The 20,461-nt window shown below is 46.1% G+C and overlaps 1 protein-coding gene across 3 annotated transcripts in view; it reads right to left on the bottom strand.

Moving 5' to 3' along the window:
- Positions 1 to 758: 758 nt before the first annotated feature.
- The window catches only part of DRC9 (dynein regulatory complex subunit 9), a 36,468-nt gene continuing 16,765 nt past the window's right edge, over positions 759 to 20,461 (bottom strand). For 2 of the 3 annotated variants that reach the window (XM_032777261.1, XM_032777259.1), the window contains exons 3-10: positions 19,721 to 19,968; positions 18,235 to 18,363; positions 17,590 to 17,671; positions 7,765 to 7,926; positions 7,328 to 7,402; positions 4,832 to 4,963; positions 2,674 to 2,775; positions 759 to 1,053 (exon numbers count right to left, since the gene is read on the bottom strand). In XM_032777261.1, the coding sequence (XP_032633152.1) occupies positions 916 to 1,053; positions 2,674 to 2,775; positions 4,832 to 4,963; positions 7,328 to 7,402; positions 7,765 to 7,926; positions 17,590 to 17,671; positions 18,235 to 18,363; positions 19,721 to 19,968 (1,068 nt within the window). In that variant the 3' untranslated portion in view covers positions 759 to 915. The remainder of the gene's footprint in view (positions 1,054 to 2,673; positions 2,776 to 4,831; positions 4,964 to 7,327; positions 7,403 to 7,764; positions 7,927 to 17,589; positions 17,672 to 18,234; positions 18,364 to 19,720; positions 19,969 to 20,461) is intronic. The other variant, XM_032777263.1, reaches the window with a different exon arrangement.

Consider the following 20,461-nt stretch of genomic DNA (forward strand, 5'->3'; position numbering starts at 1 on the left):
GGGAGAGCCCCCTCAGATAACAGAGCAGAACTCTGCCTTCCCCCCATCCCCACTTCTCTTTCAAGGTAACAGCCAGGCTGTCATCACTTCACTGCACTCTGGGGTTTGAGAGAGAAGCTCTCGGGTACCAGATGCCAAAAAATGTCTTGCATTACCAAGGACATTACGTTACCTGCCCATGGTTACATCCTCACTGGGGCACGATTCTTTTCTTATCTCCTGCAGGGCTACAGGGACTTCTGGCAGGAGGACTGTGAGAATGGAAACACAAACACTCTGAACAAGGCTCCATCTACACTGAGAATCTTTAGGAGTTCTCCTACCATTGATCTAGCACTGGCACTAACATGGAAGCCCCACCCAAGACCAGATGTGAGTGACTGCCACCAAGCTGTCTAGACCTGCTCTGAGCAGCATTAGCCAAAACAGTGGTGAAGGACGAGTGCCCCCAGCATTTCAGCCCTTGCCAGCGCAGTGACGGGGAGAGGTGGTGAATATTCTGGTGCACAGTGCCTTTAATACAGCTGCATTTTCAAGCCTGTGAACAGGGTGTGAATTATACCCAGATGACTAATTAGTTTAAGGCTGCAGACAAATCTTGAGGGCCACATCGTTCCAGCGTCGTGCTCTCAGGGGAATAATGTGTGTGCATAGCACAAGGCAGGTTAAAAATGGCAGTAGCTGATTGCTAAGCTCTAGTTACCTTGAGCTGGAGAGGTCAGACCTGTGCAAGAAACTTCATCTTAAACTCCTTCCTGTCAAGAAAATGAACTCCAGCCTGGCCCAGAGCCCTGGCCCTGAACTCTGCTGAGGACTTTATTTCTTACTCTGTGCACACAAGCCAGCGTTCCTCCCTGGCGAGAGCCCAAACTTCCAGGGCCCTGTGGGTCTAATGAGAGCAGGAGTCTGTGGCCATCACTTCCTTTTCTTAGCTCCAGCTTTTTCCTTTTTCCCTTTGTCTTTGCCCTTTGGCTCGTCCTCTTTAGACTTCTTCAGGGCCTTATAGGGGCCGATGTTATGGCGAACCATTGTGCCTCTCCACCAGGCCTGGAGCTGGAAGCAGGAGAGAAGGAGAGTTAGTTTTCCAAAGCAACAGTCAGACTCTTCGCTGTTCAGAGTGGCTGGTCTTGGGGAAGTCAGCTGCCATGGCAACATGCCTCCCCCTCTCGGGGGTATCACGTAGGCCCCACTGGCTCAGTGATGTGGGACAAGGGACAGGCTTTCTGCTTGTCTGATATTACGTTTATGTAAAAACATTACAAATAAATCCAAATTGTGAACCTGAGAGTGCCAGGGAATACGGCTCTGTGACACGTTCTGATCTCCAGCCTACTCGAGGCACCGGCTGGCTGGAGCCTGGATCCCGCCCTAAGTCTGCTATCTGCCAGCTTCTCCGAGGCCAGCAGCCTGCTGTCGGCTGCCAGTGCTACTGGTGCTGGCTCCGTACGCACAAACCCTGTGCCTTGGAAACATTCCTAACGTAAGTGCTTAGATACTAAGGTGATGGGCTCTACAGAAAACCCCTCAACAGATTTCCATGCAGTCTAGATTGTAGACCAGCTGCTTTGTACGCGAGTTTACGGGCTGCGCCCTGCTCAATTGCTAGCTCAGTGTTTTAGTCAAGTAAAAGCCTAGAGTGGAGGAGACTCCAGTGAGTCCTTCCAGCAACAGCAGAAAAGGCCCGACTCAGTGTTTCTGTTTTTTTCTGCCTTAAATTAAACATATGATATGTTCACATAGACTATCAGGGTTGGAAGGGACCTCAGGAGGTATCTAGTCCAACCCCCTGCTCAAAGCAGGACCAATCCCCAGCCAGATTTTTCCCCCAGTTCCCTAAATGGCCCCCTTAAACCCCAAACTGTCACAAAGAAGCAAACAACGGGCCCAACGCCACTTGCCTTCCTTTTACAGGTCATTAAATCTTCTTCTCTCCTTAGCTCTTGGGGCCGCATTTTCAAAAAGTCCAATTTGCACACGCAGTTGCCCACCTATGCTGGGCCTGCACGTGTAATCAGTACTCCCATCACCCACTGTTTCCTACATCCCCGTACTTGTTCTCAGCAAGTACTTCAATGATACTTTTCTTAACCACATTAAAAAGAAACTCAGCACTGGTGGCCCTGTGAAAGGCCAGTGGGAGGCAGCTTGAAAGCAAGAAGGCCGCCAGGTACAGTGTAGACTGTGGCACCTGCTGTAAAGGACCAATGTCCTAAGCTGTAGCAGATTGGGCTCCTCCCCTGCACTTCCTGGCTTGTGGGATGTCTGTGCTGAGCGTCTGTGGGATGGGGTGGGGAGCAGTTCTTGTACTGATGGCAGGGATTACACTGCAACCCTCCCTCTGTGGCGTCATCCTCGCTGCACAGATGGTGTGAGGGACAAAAGGCCCCCAAATCTTCACTCTGGGAGCCAAGACTTGCCCTTTATTTCCTTTCTGATTCAGTAGGTGGCTGTTAACTTTGTGGCTGCTCTCCTCAGGGAGGGATTAGAGGGTGTGAAGAACAAGCAGCAGCTTGGACATGCGGCAGACACCTCTCCTCTCCCAGCCCAATGGCAGCGCTTACCAGTCCCAGGCCCTGCTGGCCAAACCCTTCAGTGCGTCTTGCTGACTGAAAGGAGCCCCCTTGCATATGGATCATTCATGAGCCATAGCACTGGTAGCATTTTCCCTTTTACCTTCTTGACGCTCTTTAATTCCAGCGCATCCTGCTCCACCTTTCTTCTCGCTGCCTCCTTTTCCACCCGATCCTCCATGATGGCTTGTTCAAATAACCGGCACTGCAGAAATGCAAGAGATGCTCTAGAACGGGGTGGGTAAACTACAGCCTGCGGGCTGGATCCAGGGAATGGGGAACCGCGGCCAATGGGAGCTTTGGGGGAGGTACCTAGAGGCACGGCAAGGGCCGCACATGTGGAGCCGTCCACCCCCGATCCCCCCACCCCAGGGGCCGCAACGCTTACTGGAGCGATGTGGCATGGGGCCAGGGCAGGCATGCAGGGAGCCTGCCCTGGCCCCAGTGCGTGCCACTGCCACCCAGAGCCACTTTAGGTAAGCAGCGCCAGGCTGGAGCCTGAACCCTGCCTGCACCCCGCCCCCCCAACTCCCTGCCTGCACCTTGCACCCCTCCTGCACCCCAACTCCCTGCCCTGAGCCCCCTCGTACACCCTGCACCCCAACCCCCTACCCTGAGCTCCCTGCTGTACCCTGAACTCCTGTGCACGCCAAGCCACTGCCCTGAGCCTCCTTCTGCACTCCACACTCCTGCACCCCAACCCCCTTCCCTAAGCCCCCTCATGCACCCAGCACCCCTCCACTGCCCCAATCCCTTGCTCTGAGTCCCTTCCTGCACACCGCACCCCCTCCCATACCCCAACCCCCTGCCCTGCATATAATTTCCCCACTCAGATGTGGCCCTCGGTCCAAAAAGTTTGCCCAGCCCTGCTCTAGAACATGCTTTGCTTAGAAATGGACTTAGGGCATCATGATGTCTTTGAATTCTGGAGCTCCCTGAACAAGGCTTGTCCCTCATAGCTACTCCATGGAGGCTGATGTGCAAGCCCTTCTCCCTCGGTTCCTTTCTCTGGACTGTCCCAGCTCTGCAGTGCAAATGCTGCATATAACTGTGTTCCCCATTATAAAGCAGTAAGTTGCTCCAGTAACTGAAACCTTTCACTGCTTGAACATATTGAACCCGCTGATGTTATACTGCAGAAAGCGTGTCTTCTCTAGCTTCTGGTGGAACAGGTGTTGCTAGAAAGTCACCCCAAACACATGGGGACAGGTAGAATGATTGGGACACAGGGATGACATAACTGGCCCAAGTTTTACAGGCAGAATGGAAGATGAGATGCTTGATGGGACAAGGAGTTGAGTGTCCTCTAACTCCACAAGCAGGCATTTAGAACTCAGTAAACTTAAGTTATGTCTACACTGCCCAGCAGTTCTGACTACCAGAGTGGGGACAAATAGTGTGCATTAGTGTAACCCTCTTCAACAGGACTATGTTAATGTGAACTAGAAACCTTTTTTTTTTTTTTTTAACTGCTTCTCTAGGAAGGTTTTTACATGTTTACAAATCCTTGCCATGTAAATATCGGAAACAGAACAATCATTACAACAGTGAGCTTTGGTTGAGAGATTCTCCAGGAATATTGTCATCAGAGCTTTGTTTAACAAGGAGTTACCAGGGTTCAGAGTGAGCATCATTACCACACCTCCAATATGTCATTTCTAGTGATCTGATTAGAACTAGGAGCCTTTCAATTAATGCTCATGGGGGGAATTACACGCAGCTGCTATTCATGCCCCCACAGTCCGAACTGCAGGGCAGCCAACAAGCCCTCAGAGATAGCCCTTAGTCTGCAGCAGCCAGTGTCACTGGCAATGAAAGCAAGCGTGTTAACATTCCACGGAGTCCCTCTCCCCTGGACTAGCAATAGCTTGTGTGCACCAAGGTGAGACACACATTGAGAAGGGATTTTGTCCTCCTTTGCCCCTCACAAAAAACCTTCAATTACTTGCCACTCGTACACCCAAAATGGCCATAGGAAAAACAACAAACAATGGCATTTCTTGACCAGAGTCACATGCAGAGAACAGAGGATTCATGCCCCCGTGGCTCCCTCCTGACACCACTTGCTGTGTTGTTCCTGCCTATTCTATTGAACAGCTCCATGGTTACTCAATCTTTTCTTTCCCGTAGTTCTCTTCCCTTGTTCTGGGTGAATGAAAAGAGTGAGAGTGGGGAAATGCCCAGGGCCTAGCTTTTGGGATGCTGCCTGGGCAATAAAATGCTGGGTCACTGAATCCTTCAGTCCACTGCTGATCTCATACCTGCTTGGCTAGTTCCTGCAGTGCTGCTAAATCATTTGCCTTGGATGCTTTTAGAGTGTTCAGTTCTTGCTGTTTAGATTCCATGTCCTTTTCATACTTCTCCATCCAGTATTCTAGCTTCTCTTCCAACTTCTGTGTAGGAGACATACTGTGACACTTAGCACAGCAGACAGAATGCACCGAGAAGGGGTAGTAATGCTACTGATTCATTTTTATTGCTCTCCTCTGGACTCTTTCTAGTCTGTCCACATCTTTCCCAAAGTGCGGTGCCCAGAATTGGTCACAGTCCTCTAGCTGGGACCTCACCAGTGCCGAGTACAGTGGGACAGTTACCTCCTGTGTCTTACAAACACTCTTGTTAACACACCCCAGAAGCATATTAGCCCTTTTTGCAGCTGCATCACATTGATGACCCATTCAGTTTGTGGCCCACTATAACCCCCAGATCCTTTTCAGCAGCACTACCACCTAGACAGGTATTCACCATTTTGTAGTGGTGCATTTGATTTTTCCTTCCTAAGTGAAGTACTCTGCACTTCATTAAATTTCATCTTGTTGAATTCAGACCAATTCTCCGGTTTTCAAGATCATTTTGAATTTTAAATGTGTCCTTCAAAGTGCTACAGACCTCCCAGACTGGTGTCATTGCAGATTTTATAAGCATACTCTCTACTCCATTATCCAAGTCATTAAGGAAAATATTGCCTTATACCAGACCCAGGATTGACCCTTGCAGGACCCCACTAGATATGCCCTCTCAATTTGACAGCAGACCATTGATAACTACTCTTTGAGTACAGTCTTTCAACAGGTTGTGCACCCACCTTATAATAATTTCATCTAGACCACGTGTCCCTGGTTTGCTCATGTCACATGGGACTGTGTCAAAAGCCTCACTGAAATCAAGATATATCACATCTACTGTTCCCCCTAATCCACCAGGCTACTAAGCCTATCAAAGAAGGCAATAAAGGAAGTGAACACTGGCTGACAGAAGGACAAGAGAAGGGGAAGGAGTGAGCTTCAATTTTGGACCTTCTTTGTCCTAATCCTGAGAGATGTCCTGACCAGACTGAGCCAGAGACAGGAACCCTGATGACACCATCACGTTCACTGGCTCTGGCTAAATCCCAGAACACAAGCTGGGATGTGAGACGGTCTCTCACATACACATTCTCTCTCTCTCTTTTTTTCCTTCCTTATCTACCTTCTTTCTTGTTCCTCTCCTTTTGCCGAATAAGAGTCTAACTTAGTTTGCCAAGACTGCATATTTTGCAACACTGCTGTAATCCTGTGACCAGAAAGGCAGCTAAAAGCAATGCCCTCAACAGGCTGATGCTGGTACAAGTTTTCCAGCTCTCAGAATGGCTGATACGACCATGTGCTGGGCCTGTGTTTGTCCAGCTGTGAGGTTGCAAGTGAAAGTCAACTCCAGAGACAGACACTGCATTGTCTCTTTTCCCTTTAGCTTGTGTTTCTTGTTTTGCCTTCAAGGCAATGGGATCGGACTTTAACAACAGCAGGGACAGCTCCAGCTCATCTCAACTAATGTCTCTCTCTCTCCCCCAAAAAGGACAATTATTACCATCTTTAATGCCGTCTTAGAGACCGTCAGACATGGGTTTTCTTCTTCTAAAGATTCTCTGTGGCTTAAGGGAAGGGAACAAGGGATGTTAAAATTACAACCTTATTTAATACCTTACAGTTCAAAAGCTTTAACTGCTTTGCCTCCTTTTTCTGTATCTTTAATAAAAGGTTATAAAGGATTTTTTATGGTATGTTTGCCATGGTACTAAGCAGGCTGAAGTCTCTATAGAGCAAACGCTGAACCTTGTCCAATGCTGTTTAATGTTGAACTGTTTCAGGGTCATGTTAACCCCTTTGACTCTTTGGGTCCTTTCTTCCATACAAAGTAATACAACAGACTTTATGGATCATGGGCAACCTGAATATATATAACAGACATTATGGATTGATTGGAACCTGAGTCTATCAAAAGAGTTGTGAATCGGTATTTATCCTACCCTGCTGGGTTTCCTCCTGAGCAAACAGGCTAGGATAAAGCAAAAAACGATTGGTGGCTCTATAATGTCTTTCGTTGCCGCTGGTGTCCTAGTTTACAGGTGCAGCTCCTGGGCCTGTGAAGCTGTAGTTATCCTGCATGTATTAATGCCAGCTCCCGATGCTGCTGGAAGTCTGACCCATTTGCAATGAATGTACTTTGGGCTTTAAGTTAATCAGCTGAACAAATCTGTCCAATCTCAATTTTGATTTAGAAGAAATATATCCAGATTTAAAATAATCCAAAATTCAGGTAACCAGTGTTATGCTTTGGGAGCAAATGGTAATTCCAACAACAGTCCTGAAGCTGGTTGAGGGATAGATGGGCATTAACTGTTTTCCTTAAGACACTAACTGCCACCCTAGGAATAAGCTGATGTGATTTTTTATAGGTTGCTGTCTTAAGTGCTAATTGAAAACATTTGAGTCACCCACCATCTGTTGTTGCCTGAGGAAATTTTCAATCTCCACGTGCACTCTAATCTCCTCATCAGTTTTGATCCTCAGCTTCTGTGATCAATAAAGACAGAACAGGTCAGAGGCTATCTTGGCACGCACATATGCATACACTGCGACGAGGCGCGCCGGCGTGTGACTGCTCGTAGTGATGAATGGACAGCACGACTGAAAGTGACAGGTTCTTGCTCTGCAGTGTCAATAAAAAGCCAGTTGTTCTATGTAAGAGAGTGAAATCTAGGAACGAAAGGTGGTGGGTGAGACGGAGGAGCTTGTGCCACCTGTGTGTAAAACAAACCACTCTTTGCATGGTGGGTTACATGTTGGCTGTTTGGTGGCAATGCAATCTGCAGTCAGCCAGCTCTCACCTTACTTGCTGGAGATACTTTACAAACAGGCCTAAAGACGGTGCTTACCTCAATTTCATTGAACAGGTCACTCTCTGCGTTGCTGCACTTTTTCTGGGTCTGGTAGACCTGGAGCTCTGTGTCTTTCTTCACATAGCGGCTCTCCATGTCTGTCTTGGCCTTCATCTCTTGAAGCTGGTCTTTGAGGTATGCAATCATCTCATTCCGGTTCTGAGGAATAGGCAGGAGGGAGGGGCATATGGGAGGCATAAAAGCGAGCTTCAAAATGCAAGTCACCTCTGAATTTCTTGTGCCCACTACTCCAGGCAAACTCACCTGTGTCCCACCTCACGTTTAAAAATCATAGGGCTGAAGGCTTCTCGCCCTCATCAAGGCAAGGGGCTGGCGCTGAGTTATTGACTCTGTCTGGGTCAGAGTTACTAACTCTGGGAGATGAGAGAGAGGAGAGGCTGAGAGGGAGTTTGCTCCCCACACTCTGTAGGGCCATGTTCAACCCTGGTAGCCTCCATGTTACTTCATCCTCCCCTCTCCCCCATGTGTCTCTGCTCATGTGTCAGAGTGTCACCTTCTGATCATAATGCCACTGGCCTCAGCAGAGCTCCCAGACAGGAGATACATCATGATAGGGTTACGGCACTGAGAGTAAAATACATCACAGTGAGGGTGTAATTATCCTCCAAGCAAGCGTTACAGTCTAGGAAGTGAAAGAATTAAAGTACTTCATTACTTAAAAGTACGCTTGAAAGGGCTGGATTTTTATGAATAAATTGCAGTAAATGTTGATTTCACTGTACACAAACACAGATGAAAAAGTATGTGTATAGGGTAAAATACAGAAATGCTTCTGGAGAAAGTCGAGTTTGAAATAAAGATATTTACACTGTATATTTTGCATGTGACATTGACAATTTGTTTTTGAATGGTTATATGATTTGGCTTTTGGAATCTCAACATTTACTGTAATTAAATAATTGTTGTCTGACCATCCCCATAATTGCCCACAGCTCTGAACACTGAAATTGTAAACATTAAAAAAGGGCTTAAAAATAAATATCAATATCTATTGAAATTAAAAAAAAAAGAAAGACAAAATGAGTTTTGCCAAACCCACTGAACAGCAATCAGAATATGCTAGGGGAAGGAAATTCACACCTAAGGTACCCAACCTTAATTCTGCCCTGTAGTGACACCATATTTGTTCTCATAATATAAGAACTAGGGACCACCAAATGAAATTAATGGGCAGCGGGTTTAAAACAAATAAAAGGAAGTTCTTCTTCACACAGTGCACAGTCAACTTGTGGAACTCCTTACCTGAGGAGGTTGTGAAGGCCAGGACTATAACAGATGCAGATTTTTACCCCCCCCAGGGCTGGGTGGATGGGAGGGGCACACACGGTGTTAAGGGCACCTTACATGGGCCAGGGCCAACTGCTCTGCCTCTCTTGTGGAGTTCTTGCTGCAGCCTTCACCCCGACCAGCTCCACTACACCAGCTGTGCCGCTCCTCAGCCGCCCGTGAGCCGCTCCAGTCGCCCCCACAAAACTGCTCCACTGCCGCCCTACTGTTCCATGGGCTGCTCCAACATGCTTGGCAACTGCATCCGTCTGCCAGGCGCTTACGATAGATTCTTGGCTCCCACTAGTTAACACGCACTCAGTGATCTTCAGCATCAGTATGCTTAGCTCTTTTAATGATTTCAGCTCTTAGTGATTTCAGCTTGTAGTGAGGGAGCCCCAGTGCTGGTGCACCATTGGCACGTGATTCAGCTCGCAGCTAGATTGGACTCCTAATGGTCAAAGTTAGTTACTCTTCAACAAGTGCGGGGGAGGATGTGGCGTATGGTTTCCAAGGCCTCAAAAGGGGGCCCTTCCATCAGGTATAGCCAGTCCCAACCTCTCTCATTTCATTGGGTTTTGCACCCCATGTCCCTTGTCTAGGCAGTGCTACTTCATTGATAGAGATCTTTGTCTAAAGCCGTCTCTAGTTCCTCTTCACATAATCGAGGTGACACACTGTTATTCTCTCATGCCCGATAACAAAGATCTTCGAGGTCCAGAGTGTCAAATAACTTCCGGATGACGTGGGCGTGCTAGGTGAGGGTGTCGGCTGGAGGCAATTGCATCTACCTAAAGTTGCCTTTTCCCGGTGTGGTGGTGCCATGGCAATATCCTTAACTTCCTTTCCACACCCCATAATTCACCACCAGTTCGGGTTAGTGCTCATGCGCGACTGCTTCTGGCATCTGATTGTGGGAAACTATGGCACAGAGGTTCATGACGTTGTTCCTAGCTCACGCAGGGGTCTGTGGCAGAACCAGCTGCAGACCAGTTCAGAAACTACTTAAGATATGCTGTGTGCGCCATTGAAGATCATTGGAACTACTGACAGTTATCAAGTGCTTCATATCCTATCTGAATCAGGCTCTGGGCCATGGTGTCCTAGACTACGTCTGTACTGCAGACTTCTAGCTAGATAATCACACCTTCCTCGTTTAGCTTGCTCCTTCTGTAGTTGTGTTAAATACGTTTCTTTGACGCTTCATGTTGATTGGTACACAGCTCTGGGGGATCTCTCTCCTTTTTTTTTTTAAAAAAAAAAAGGAGAGAGATCCCCCAGAGTGTTGTACCAATCAACATGAGCTCAAAGAAACTATTGTTAAACAACTACAGAAGCAGCAACAAAAGAGGAAGGTGTGATTATCTAGCTAGAAGTCTGAGTGACAGACTAGTCTAGGACAAACACTGGCCACTAGAGCCTGATTCAGGATGGATATTAAGCACTGATACGTCAGTAGTTCCATTGATTCAATGGCTGCACACAGCAAACTTGAAGTAGTTCTGAACGGTCTGAGCTGGGTTCTGCCACAGACCCCCTGTGTGAGCTAGGACAACGTCATGAACCTCTGTGCCTAGTTTCCACATCGAGAGCCAAAGCAGTCCAGCAATGAGCTCTACCCGAACTGCGTTGGGAATTATGGGGGTAGTGGAAAGGAATTGAGGTATGCATTGGCACCACCACCGTGGAAAGTGAATCTTTAGGTAGTCAATTCGCCATGCACAAAGCCACACACTCACCAGCACAGCCCACGGTCCACCGATGTTATATGACAGCCTGGACCGTCAATTCTTTGTTATGGGCAGAGAGAGAAAAGAGTGGTCAACCTGAATTATGTGAAGAGGAACTAGAGACTGGCTTTATGACAAAGATGCTCTATCAATTAAGTACAGCTGCCTAGACAAGGGACATGGGGTGCCAAAACCCAAGAAATGAGAAGGTGTGGGACTGGTGTCTAACCTGATGGTAAGGAGCCCCCGTTTGAGGGCCTTGCGAAACCATTGCCACATCCTCCCCCGCACTTGGTTGAAGAGTAGACTAATTTGATCCATTAGGAGTCCAATCTAGCTGCTGAGCTGAATCACGTGTCCAATGGTGCACCAGCACTGGGGCTCCCTCACTACAAGCTGAAATCACTAAGAGCTGAAATCATTAAAAGAGCTAAGCATACTGATGCTGAAGATCACTGAGTGCGTGTTAACTAGTGGGAGCCAAGAATCTATCGTAAGCGCCTGGCAGACGGATGCAGTTGCCAAGCATGTTGGAGCAGCCCATGGAACAGTAGGGCGGCAGTGGAGCAGTTTTGTGGGGGCGACTGGAGCGGCTCACGCGGCGGCTGAGGAGCGGCACAGCTGGTGTAGTGGAGCTGGTCGGGGTGAAGGCTGCAGCAAGAACTCCACAAGAGAGGCAGAGCAGTTGGCCCTGGCCCATGTAAGGTGCCCTTAACACCGTGTGTGCCCCTCCCATCCACCCAGCCTGGGGGGGGTAAAAATCTTCTGCAGATAAACTTTTGAACTCTGGGGTAGCACTGACCAGAGACTTTCGGGTTGTTGGACTTTGGGGTGGTTGGACTTAAGACCCTAAGGGGGAAAAGGATATTGCCAAACATACTTGGAGGTGGGTTTTGGCTTATGGTTTGTGTTATAATCCTGTATGTGTGGTGTTTATCCAACATGATGCCACATTGTTTCCTTCCTTTATTAAAAGGATTTTGCTACATTCAGACTCCATGCTTGCGAGTGGGGAAGTATTGCTTCCTAGAGACGCCCGGGGGGGTGGTATGTAATTGTCCCAGGTCACTGGGTGGGGGCTCAAGCTGGTTTTGCATTGTGTTATTGAAACGGAACCCCTGGATACTGAACCTGGCCCTTGTTGCTGCCAACTCAGAGGGGCAGAAGGTTACATATAAAAAAAATGACCTCTTGGTTGTGATAGCATGTTGGGCTCCTTGCTTGGAAGTTTTTGTGTAACCAGAAAAACTAAACAATTGCAAAGCAAATTTAAGAACAGGTGAAAATTGACCCTTGCTCTGTTCATATCTGCCACTACTTCTTGGAAAGCTTGTCAGGGTGGACAGTATACATTTTGTTGCAAAAGCATATGCTCTGGGTGAGTAAGGAGTGCTGAGGGAAAGTAGCTGGCTATGTGCTGTCACCCCTTCCCTGCTCACTCTCACTACAATGGAGAGCTGAGATTTCCAGACGCAAGTTGGGTCTGGGCATGCTCCCCTGGCAGAAGGGACTCCGGAGTTGAAAGGTATTGAGCTGATGTCTGTGGCTGAGTGTGTTTCAAGATGTTTGAATGCACTGGGGAATTGAAGAATGATTCAGTTTAGCATTGGGCTTTTTAGTTTTACTTGGTTTCCCGGGGTAACAGATGAAGATTAGAAATGCAGGATTGTAACTAAAGGAGAATTCTCTTTAATATGAAAAGCACAAGACGTGCTAAGAATCTAAAGGTCATAGTAGACTAGTTTGCAGTTACGTAAGACTGAGCTTAATGCATCTGGTTTTACTTCTTGTGCCCCGTGCCTTTGATTACTCAATCAGATTCTTCCTGTTTGCTTGCTATCATGTTACAATGGGTTCAACATTTATCTCCTGAAGCTTGTGGCTGAAGATGAAACACAGAAGTGCTGGTGTTATTTAAGTGATTTGAATCCCACAGAAAGGCTCACATCTTGTCACTCATGCACCATCATATTCCTTTACTGCGTAAACATGGAAGGATCCCACAGGAAAAACCCTGCTCCATTGCACTGTGTTTAAAGGCCATGAGTCATTTTAAAAGAGTTCCTTTTCAGAAGAGTTTGGAACACTCAAAGGGAAAATCCTTCCTCCGCCCACATGCACACACACACTCACTATCCCATCAGATATAGTCAGGGAAAGCAAACTATGTTATAACACTCAGGACCATTAGGGCCCTTGGATGAGGTTTGCATGTGTGTTAAATTCATGCAGTCACAATTGTTTTATGGTTTCTCAGCCTGAAGATCATTTTACTGCCCAAATTGTCATATGACTTGAGACAAGTGACTTTATAACAAGCAGAGACATGACCTGTTTATGCTCCATAATATACCAAGGTTATCTGGTAATGGCTTGTATTTTCGTCCGTGAAACAATGCAGGAGGTGGGGGGTTGTTGTGCTTCCAGCAGACAGAAGGGGGAGCTTGTCACATGGCTGCATTATCAGTGGTTTTCAACCTTGTTTCCTTTTGCAGACCCCAAAAAATTTTGAATGGAGGTCAAGCTCACACGCTTCCACTGATAGCAACTGCAGCAGGGTCACACACAGAGGGGGGGTCACTATGGTAAGCAAGCCCCAAACCATTTTAAGGCCTTATGAGTTAAAACCGACACCTGGAATTAACATAAGACATGAGTGGCCATACGGGGCCAGACCAAAGGTCCATCTAGCCCAGTGTCTTGACTTCCGACAGTGGCCAGTGCCAGGTGCCCCGGAGGGAATGAACAGAACAGGGAATCAAATGATCATCTCCTGTTGCCCATTCCCAGCTTCTAGCACCGCAAAGGCTCCTAATAAACAATTAAGCCACAACCACGCTTCTCTTAGTCCTGATCCACAGCCCTGTGCTATCCCAGTCCTGGGCTCCACACATACAGAGCTCTGCCAATACCCCTCTATCCCAGCCTGCAATCCCCTGCTCTCCCAGCCCCAGGATCTCCAGGGTGGCTCGTACAAAGCATATACTTGCCCAACTGTAATTACAGACACATTCTAACTACCCTTTTATAGAACAGGACTACACCAAAAAGGGCTGAAGTTTGAAACGTGCCATGGCTCCAGCTTTCCTTGAAGATTAGGCCCATTCTATGGCTTGAAAGAGACTTTTTTTGATTTGCCAAAGAGACAGCCCTGTGAAAATGGCCTCGGGGTTCATCCAAAGCCCAACGAAGTCAATAATAGCCTGTCCATTGACTTAAATGAGCTCTGGATCGGGCCCATGCTGAGCATGCATAGTAGGAAATGTCCTTAACTCTATACAGGTGTATACTTAAGTAGGGAAAGAATGTGCTTGTGTGTGCCATTATTTAAATGCATATTTGTTTTAAGGAGACTGTAAACTCCTAAAGCAAAGCCAGCAGAGCTTGTGAAGTCTGTAAGACACATCAGTCTGGATTGTTTCTTTCCCTTTTTAAAAAGCATTAGGAAATTAAATCCAAGGAACAGTTAATGTAACACTAAGGCTATAACTGCAAGCAATGAGGAGTTGCAGAACAGCTTTCTCAGGGGACAGACCAAGATTGTGGCATGAACTCCCATAAGAACTAAGGACCATCACAAACCTCACCACCTTCCACTCCAAGTTCAAGGCAAGTTTCTGTGACCTGGCTGCTCTACGGTAAATGCATGGGGGTGGGGGTTGTAAAAATATCAAAAACAAAATACTACATGGCACACATTCCTCTTCCCTGCAAGAGGATGAGAGAACAAACGTGACAAATGTTGGCCATGCTACTTTGAGCACCTTCTAGTAGTGCATTAATATTATGGTGATGAGCATGGTATAAGAACCTCTACAGAAAAGAATGAATAAAAGCTCAGTATCCAAACTAAATGTTAACTTGGTGTGCATACAACCTACTCTCCTGCACACACCATGTTATAGTCTTGGTTTTCTGCTAAAGGTATGTAGGCTGCGATATTATTTATTGCTACAGGATGTGTAAAGAGTGCTGCTGGGCCTTAAATGTTTTCATTGCCTGACTTGTTGATGCTGACAGTGCGACCTTAAGGTTACATTAGCACAGGTTTTGGCATTCAATAATTAATAATCATTATCTGTATAGAATGTCACCACTTCATCAATGACAAAGTAAAAGGAAAATGCTACAAAATAAGTGACCACTGCAGCAGCTACAGCTAAATGAATAAATCTTACTCCTAGAGCTGAACTAAAGTGATTAATTCTGCTGGTGCACAAAGAGAAGGGAAAGAACAAAACAAGCCTTGTTAATTTCAGCTCTATTAGAAATACAGGTGAATGAGGAATCAACGTTTGCCAAAAGGACAGAATCAGGAGGGAAGAATATTTGAGACTCATTATAGAGAATAAGAAGAGAAAAACAGCGGAATAGCCCTGTGAGTTATTAGTTAATGTCTTGTTAAGAACAAACACAGCTCAGAACAAGAACATACAAGGAACACACCCAGAACAAAGAATTTTGTTTTCTGAATCTATTACTATACCTGCTTGGTTTTGTTTTCTCTTTCACACTCAGTCCAAAGACTGGAGACTGCCATGGAGGCTTTAGTCCCTCCCTCCCTCCCTCCCTCTATTGTTGCTGCTCAAAAGGCTCCATAATCAACATGCTTTTTTTCCTTTTGTAAATTAGTTGTGTATGTGCCAAATCATGAAAGTCTCGGTAAAGCTGCCTACCAGAAATTCCTCAATGGAATGGAATCATTCTCCCAGGGAGACCTCATCGGAGCAGGTTATTTTTTAGCAATGGGAGGAAAACAGGATTTGAAAGTAACTTCATCTTGATTTATCATCAAAGATCAAGCTATAAGGAAACCCAGGAAGAGGACTTTAAGCTGGAAAGAAAACGACTGCAGGCCACACTTTGTGAGGCTGATCGCAAAGACGGAAGAAAGGTACTCAAAGATCAGAAGGTAAAGGCTAAAACAGAAGATCATCACCTACAGCAAATGCAAAAAAGTTTAAGGCTGAGGCCAAAGAAAGCTCCAGCGTAAGGCATGTTTCCTAGTATTGGAAAGAGTTGTGGAAACTACATTAAAACAGAACAGCATGTGTAAATTGGGCATACAAACACTGTTGGGCTTCTACAGCACTAACTTTGGCACCAGCTCTGCTCCTTATGTTGGTACAGTGCACGAAGAGCTTCCCAGCATTACCCTGTGCGTGACCTGAATCTGAACTGGCAGAGACAACGTGCACTAAGAAATGGACAAAATATAATCCTCAAGTAACTGCCACACTACTTGAGGCCAAACGAAACAACTAATTTATTTCTTCTAACTGCCAAACAGAGGTCACAGACTTTTAAACTGTTCCATTTTCCCCCTTAGGGCCTGGATATAGGCTTGAGTCCAGTTTCAGCAGCAGAAAAGAAATATCTATTGAGTCACACATCTCCCTTTTGCAGACCAGTCTCTGACCTCAGATTCCTTTAGACGCAGTGCCAAACTGAAGACACTGAAATCCTCTAGAAGAGTAATCCGCACTCTCCATTTCTCCTGGAAAACCTTTGAGCTCCTGTGTCTGTCCTTCCTTGGTTCACTACCTATCTTGTAACCATTTGTTCCTTCAATATTGCCTTCGGTGGTTCCTCCTTTCTGCAAAGTTCACCTGGATTCTTTTTGTCTCCTCCTTTTCTTCCTCCTACACTTACCCCAATTTATTTCGTCTACCCCTATTCGTCTCTTCTAGCATCTCTATGCTGATGACTTTCAAATCTACTTTCCACTTCAATGTTTCTTCCTGTCTCGTTGATATCACGTTTGGAGATTCTGCTGTTTCCTCAGACTGTACACAGCTATATCTGAGCTCCTCATCTTTCTTCCTGAACCTTCTCTTCTCCAATGCCAATACCATCCTTGTCAGACTGCCAATCACAGGGAGATTGTTCAGTGGCTCTTGCTCTTCCAGGTGCATCTAGGCTCCCACCAAGTCCTGCTGCTGCTTCCTCTTCAGCTTTTATAAAAAGTAGCCCTTCCTCAATGTGCCTTCAACTTGAAATGTTTTTCCATACCCAAGTAATCTCCTGGCTCAACTACTGCTAAATCCTCCCCTCTGGGCTCCCTGTTTTCCATCTCGCTCACCTCTAGTCCATCAAGATACTGTAGATAAAATGACCCTCATTTGCCACTCAACCAGATCACTCCTTGATACAGATCTTCTCCTGCCTCCTTCTCACCTACTGAATCAAGTGTCCGATTCTCGTTCTTGCCTTCAAGGCCCTGCATGGCTCTGCCTCTATCTCTGCTGGTTTCTTTTCGCACACCTCTCACTCCATCAGTATGCAGCAGCATCACTCCCTTCATTTCCTCTCACTCTCTCCTCTTCATGCTTTCTCCCTTATGCCTGGATCAACCCTTTATCACAGAACATTATGTCCCCACCATCTCCATTAACGCCTTCCTTAGAACCTATTTATTCCACTAGGCCTTCAAATGCTAATCCCTGTCGGTATTACGCTATCCCCACCCCAATTAACACCATCCTCTGGGTTTCCCACTGCATTCAGATCTGATCTGCGTCTCTTTTAGACTGGAAGCTCCCTGATGAAAAGACTATTATAGCTGTACAGCACTGATCGGTGCTTTAACAATCATTCACCACCCAGAACACTGGTGATGTAGCTACACTTGCTCTTGTTTTGTTTATATTTTTCCCTGCCTGCCCCAAAATGAGAGTGTGTTACTTGTATCCTCACACCCTGTCATCGGAGACTGTGAACCACCCTAGGAAGGAGAGGTCCCAGTCTGGGCATGCTCAGTAACACATTTCCTCTCTAGCATGCTGCTCATCTCAAATATTCTCACCTGAAGTTCTAATTCCTTTTCTTTCTTGACATCTTGCAGCCGTTTCTGGAGGGACTTTATCTCCTTCCTTCCTTCCTCCTCCCTAAAGGAAAAAGCAAAATGCAAAAACCTACATTCCTTGAATACAGCATGAGAGAGTAGGGTTAACTTTCTGCAGGAAGGGGACTTCCTCCCTTCTGAAGCAGTGTTACACCTTACAAAACACAGCCCTACTCCTCCTGCTTTCGCTGAGAGCTTGTAGGTTGGAAAGCTCCCCAGGACTCTGCAGTATCACAGGGTGAGCCACCTTTCCTTGGCTGGTTGGCAAACACGCAATTTTTTGTCCACTTTAAGCTTCAGGGAGGCTATGTATCTGAAAGTCATAAACTGGAATGTGATCGTAGTGCTGATGACATGGTAAATAAAGCCACAGTGCAGTGATGTATGGTTCATGTACAACTGCTGAGCCAGACAGGTGGGACTGACTGGGAGAATGAAGCAAAAAAATGCAGAATTATTCCAACAGAAGCCTGTATAGACTCCACAAAGACTTGATTTATTTGGTTGAGAGAGTAGAGGAAGGAATCCTACTATTTGGGGACAGCTTCTGTACTACTCAGGAGCAGTGGTGATTGAACCTGGGAAAATGCCTAACACAACCCTAACCTGATGATGGTGGTGTGGAAGTTAGACTTCCTTTCCTCCTCTCTCTGCACAGCTTGCAGCAGGCTCTGAAACGTTCCTGAAGTCTGCATTTCCTGCAAAGTTTCTGCAATCACATCGCTCGCATGCTGCCTGCCAACACGAACAAGGAGGAACACAACAGCAACTTAGACAAAGATGTTATTTTCTGGCAATTCAATGTCTGGCTCAAACATACAGGCCCCGTTATTGTCCACTGCTAAAAAAAGTTACAGTAATGTAATGTCCTGCTTTTCTTCTGTTCAGGTTCTTACACCAAACCAAAGGCTTTTCGTCTATATTACACAGTTTTGCTGGCATAGCTATAACAACTAGGGGTGTGGAAAAAATCACTCCCCTTACCCACGCCGTCAAAACCTCTGGTGTAGACAGTTATGTTTCCCACTATAACTCCCACTCCTGCATCTGGAATATTTTGTAGTATGGTGGAGGGGTAATGTTTATGCCTTAAGACCATCCAGTGTGGCTGAGTTATCATTTAACATTTATATTACAGTAGCACCAAGAGGCCCCACTCAAGATGGAAACCCATTGTGCTAGGTGCTGTACAGGCACTTACACAAACGTGGTTCCTGCCCTGATGAGCTCACAATTTACCAGCGTGCAGAATTTCCTGGTGCATATGTAATTACATTCTCAGTGGCAATTCTGCATTCATGTGGGAATTTTTTTTGCACTGAATTTCCTTGAATTCCTTCCTCTGATTTTGCTGCTTAATTATACAGGCCAAGATTTTCTAATATATGTGCCTAATGTTAGACACACAAATAGTCTTAAATCAATGAGCTGCTATGTGCTCAGCACTCTTTCAAATCATGCCATCTAATTAGGAGTCTAAATATGGGCTAACATCATGTTCTCTATTTTAAAAAAAATCTCGGCCATGGTGTTCATTCGTTGTTCTGTAAAGCAGGATGGAGTGCACAGCAGTAACAGTGCTACAGTGGCATTGTATGAAACACTAATTTACTGAGCTCAAGAGACAATGCTCAGCCTGTTTAACTAATTTCACTAATAAACTAATATTTGCTAGAGAAATCTTGATCCCAAACATTAACACACCGGTACTGGATGGCTCCAGGGATGAATTATTGAGAGGTCATCAGTTTGGATTCTATTAGTGACCAAAAGTCATTAACACTAGGCCATACTTTGCAAACCTTTGAGAAATTAGTTGGTAGTGTCAGTCCATTTCCTAATGGATAGGTATCCTAGTTCCCAAACTACAGTAAATGGCCTCCTTGTTGTCAGTCTAAGCAGAAGCCAGGGTCTTGAATGGATCTTGAAGACTAAACTCCATATTCCCGCCAGGTCAGGGTTGAAGTACATTAGCAAGGAGGAGGGAAACGTATACTGCCGCTATCTGTTCTGGAGATAAATGAAGGGCTTCATAGTCCTCAGATCTGTTATCTGGCACCACTAAAAGCCACAGTCCTCTCTGAACACTCACCTATCAGCTTGAACTTTTCTGAGGTTATCGGAGGACACAGCACTCTGTTTTGCAGCCCTACTAAAAAGATGATTGGCCCTTTTTAGATCTCCACTTGTCTCCTGCAGCTGCTGCTCCAGTTCTGTGAACTTCAGTGACTCGGAGGGAACTGTTGGCCTGTTCTCTGACCTTGCTGACATGAGCTGTTCAAACTTAACCCCCAAGTCCTTCTGGCTCTTGACGATTTCACTAATTTCTTGGGCATCAATCTACAAGGGAACAAAAGAGATTTACGTGAATAAGGGACAGAAGAGAAATGAAAAACTCTGCAATGTTATGTAACAGAAGAAGAAAAAGTTTTATACACATGGGCATAGGCCCATTGAGGTCAATGGGACTATTCAAAGTGTGTAAAATTAGGCATGTGCAAAGACTTGTGCAGGACAAGGACCAAGGTGAAGACTGAGGAGAGAGGAAGGGTCACGCTATCGGCTAGTTCTCATTTAATTGCCACCAGCATCACCTAGAGCTTGCCTGCCTGCCTTAGTTCCATAGCAATCACTGTGTATTGTGCTGCCTTCTCAACAGAAGTGTAAGTGCTGGGTGAATGTGTTTGTTCTGCTGTTTCGTATGGTGGAGGAAATACAACAGGAATCAGGAGGGGAAATTCAGAATATTGGCTGCTCCCTTCGTAACAAGCTATATGGAAACATTTTGGATATTTTAGGGCAGTCTAAGGTGTGAGTTGGAAAACAAAAGATA

Source organism: Chelonoidis abingdonii, chromosome 8 (assembly GCF_003597395.2).
Source record: "Chelonoidis abingdonii isolate Lonesome George chromosome 8, CheloAbing_2.0, whole genome shotgun sequence".
Taxonomy (NCBI): Eukaryota; Metazoa; Chordata; order Testudines; family Testudinidae; genus Chelonoidis; species Chelonoidis abingdonii.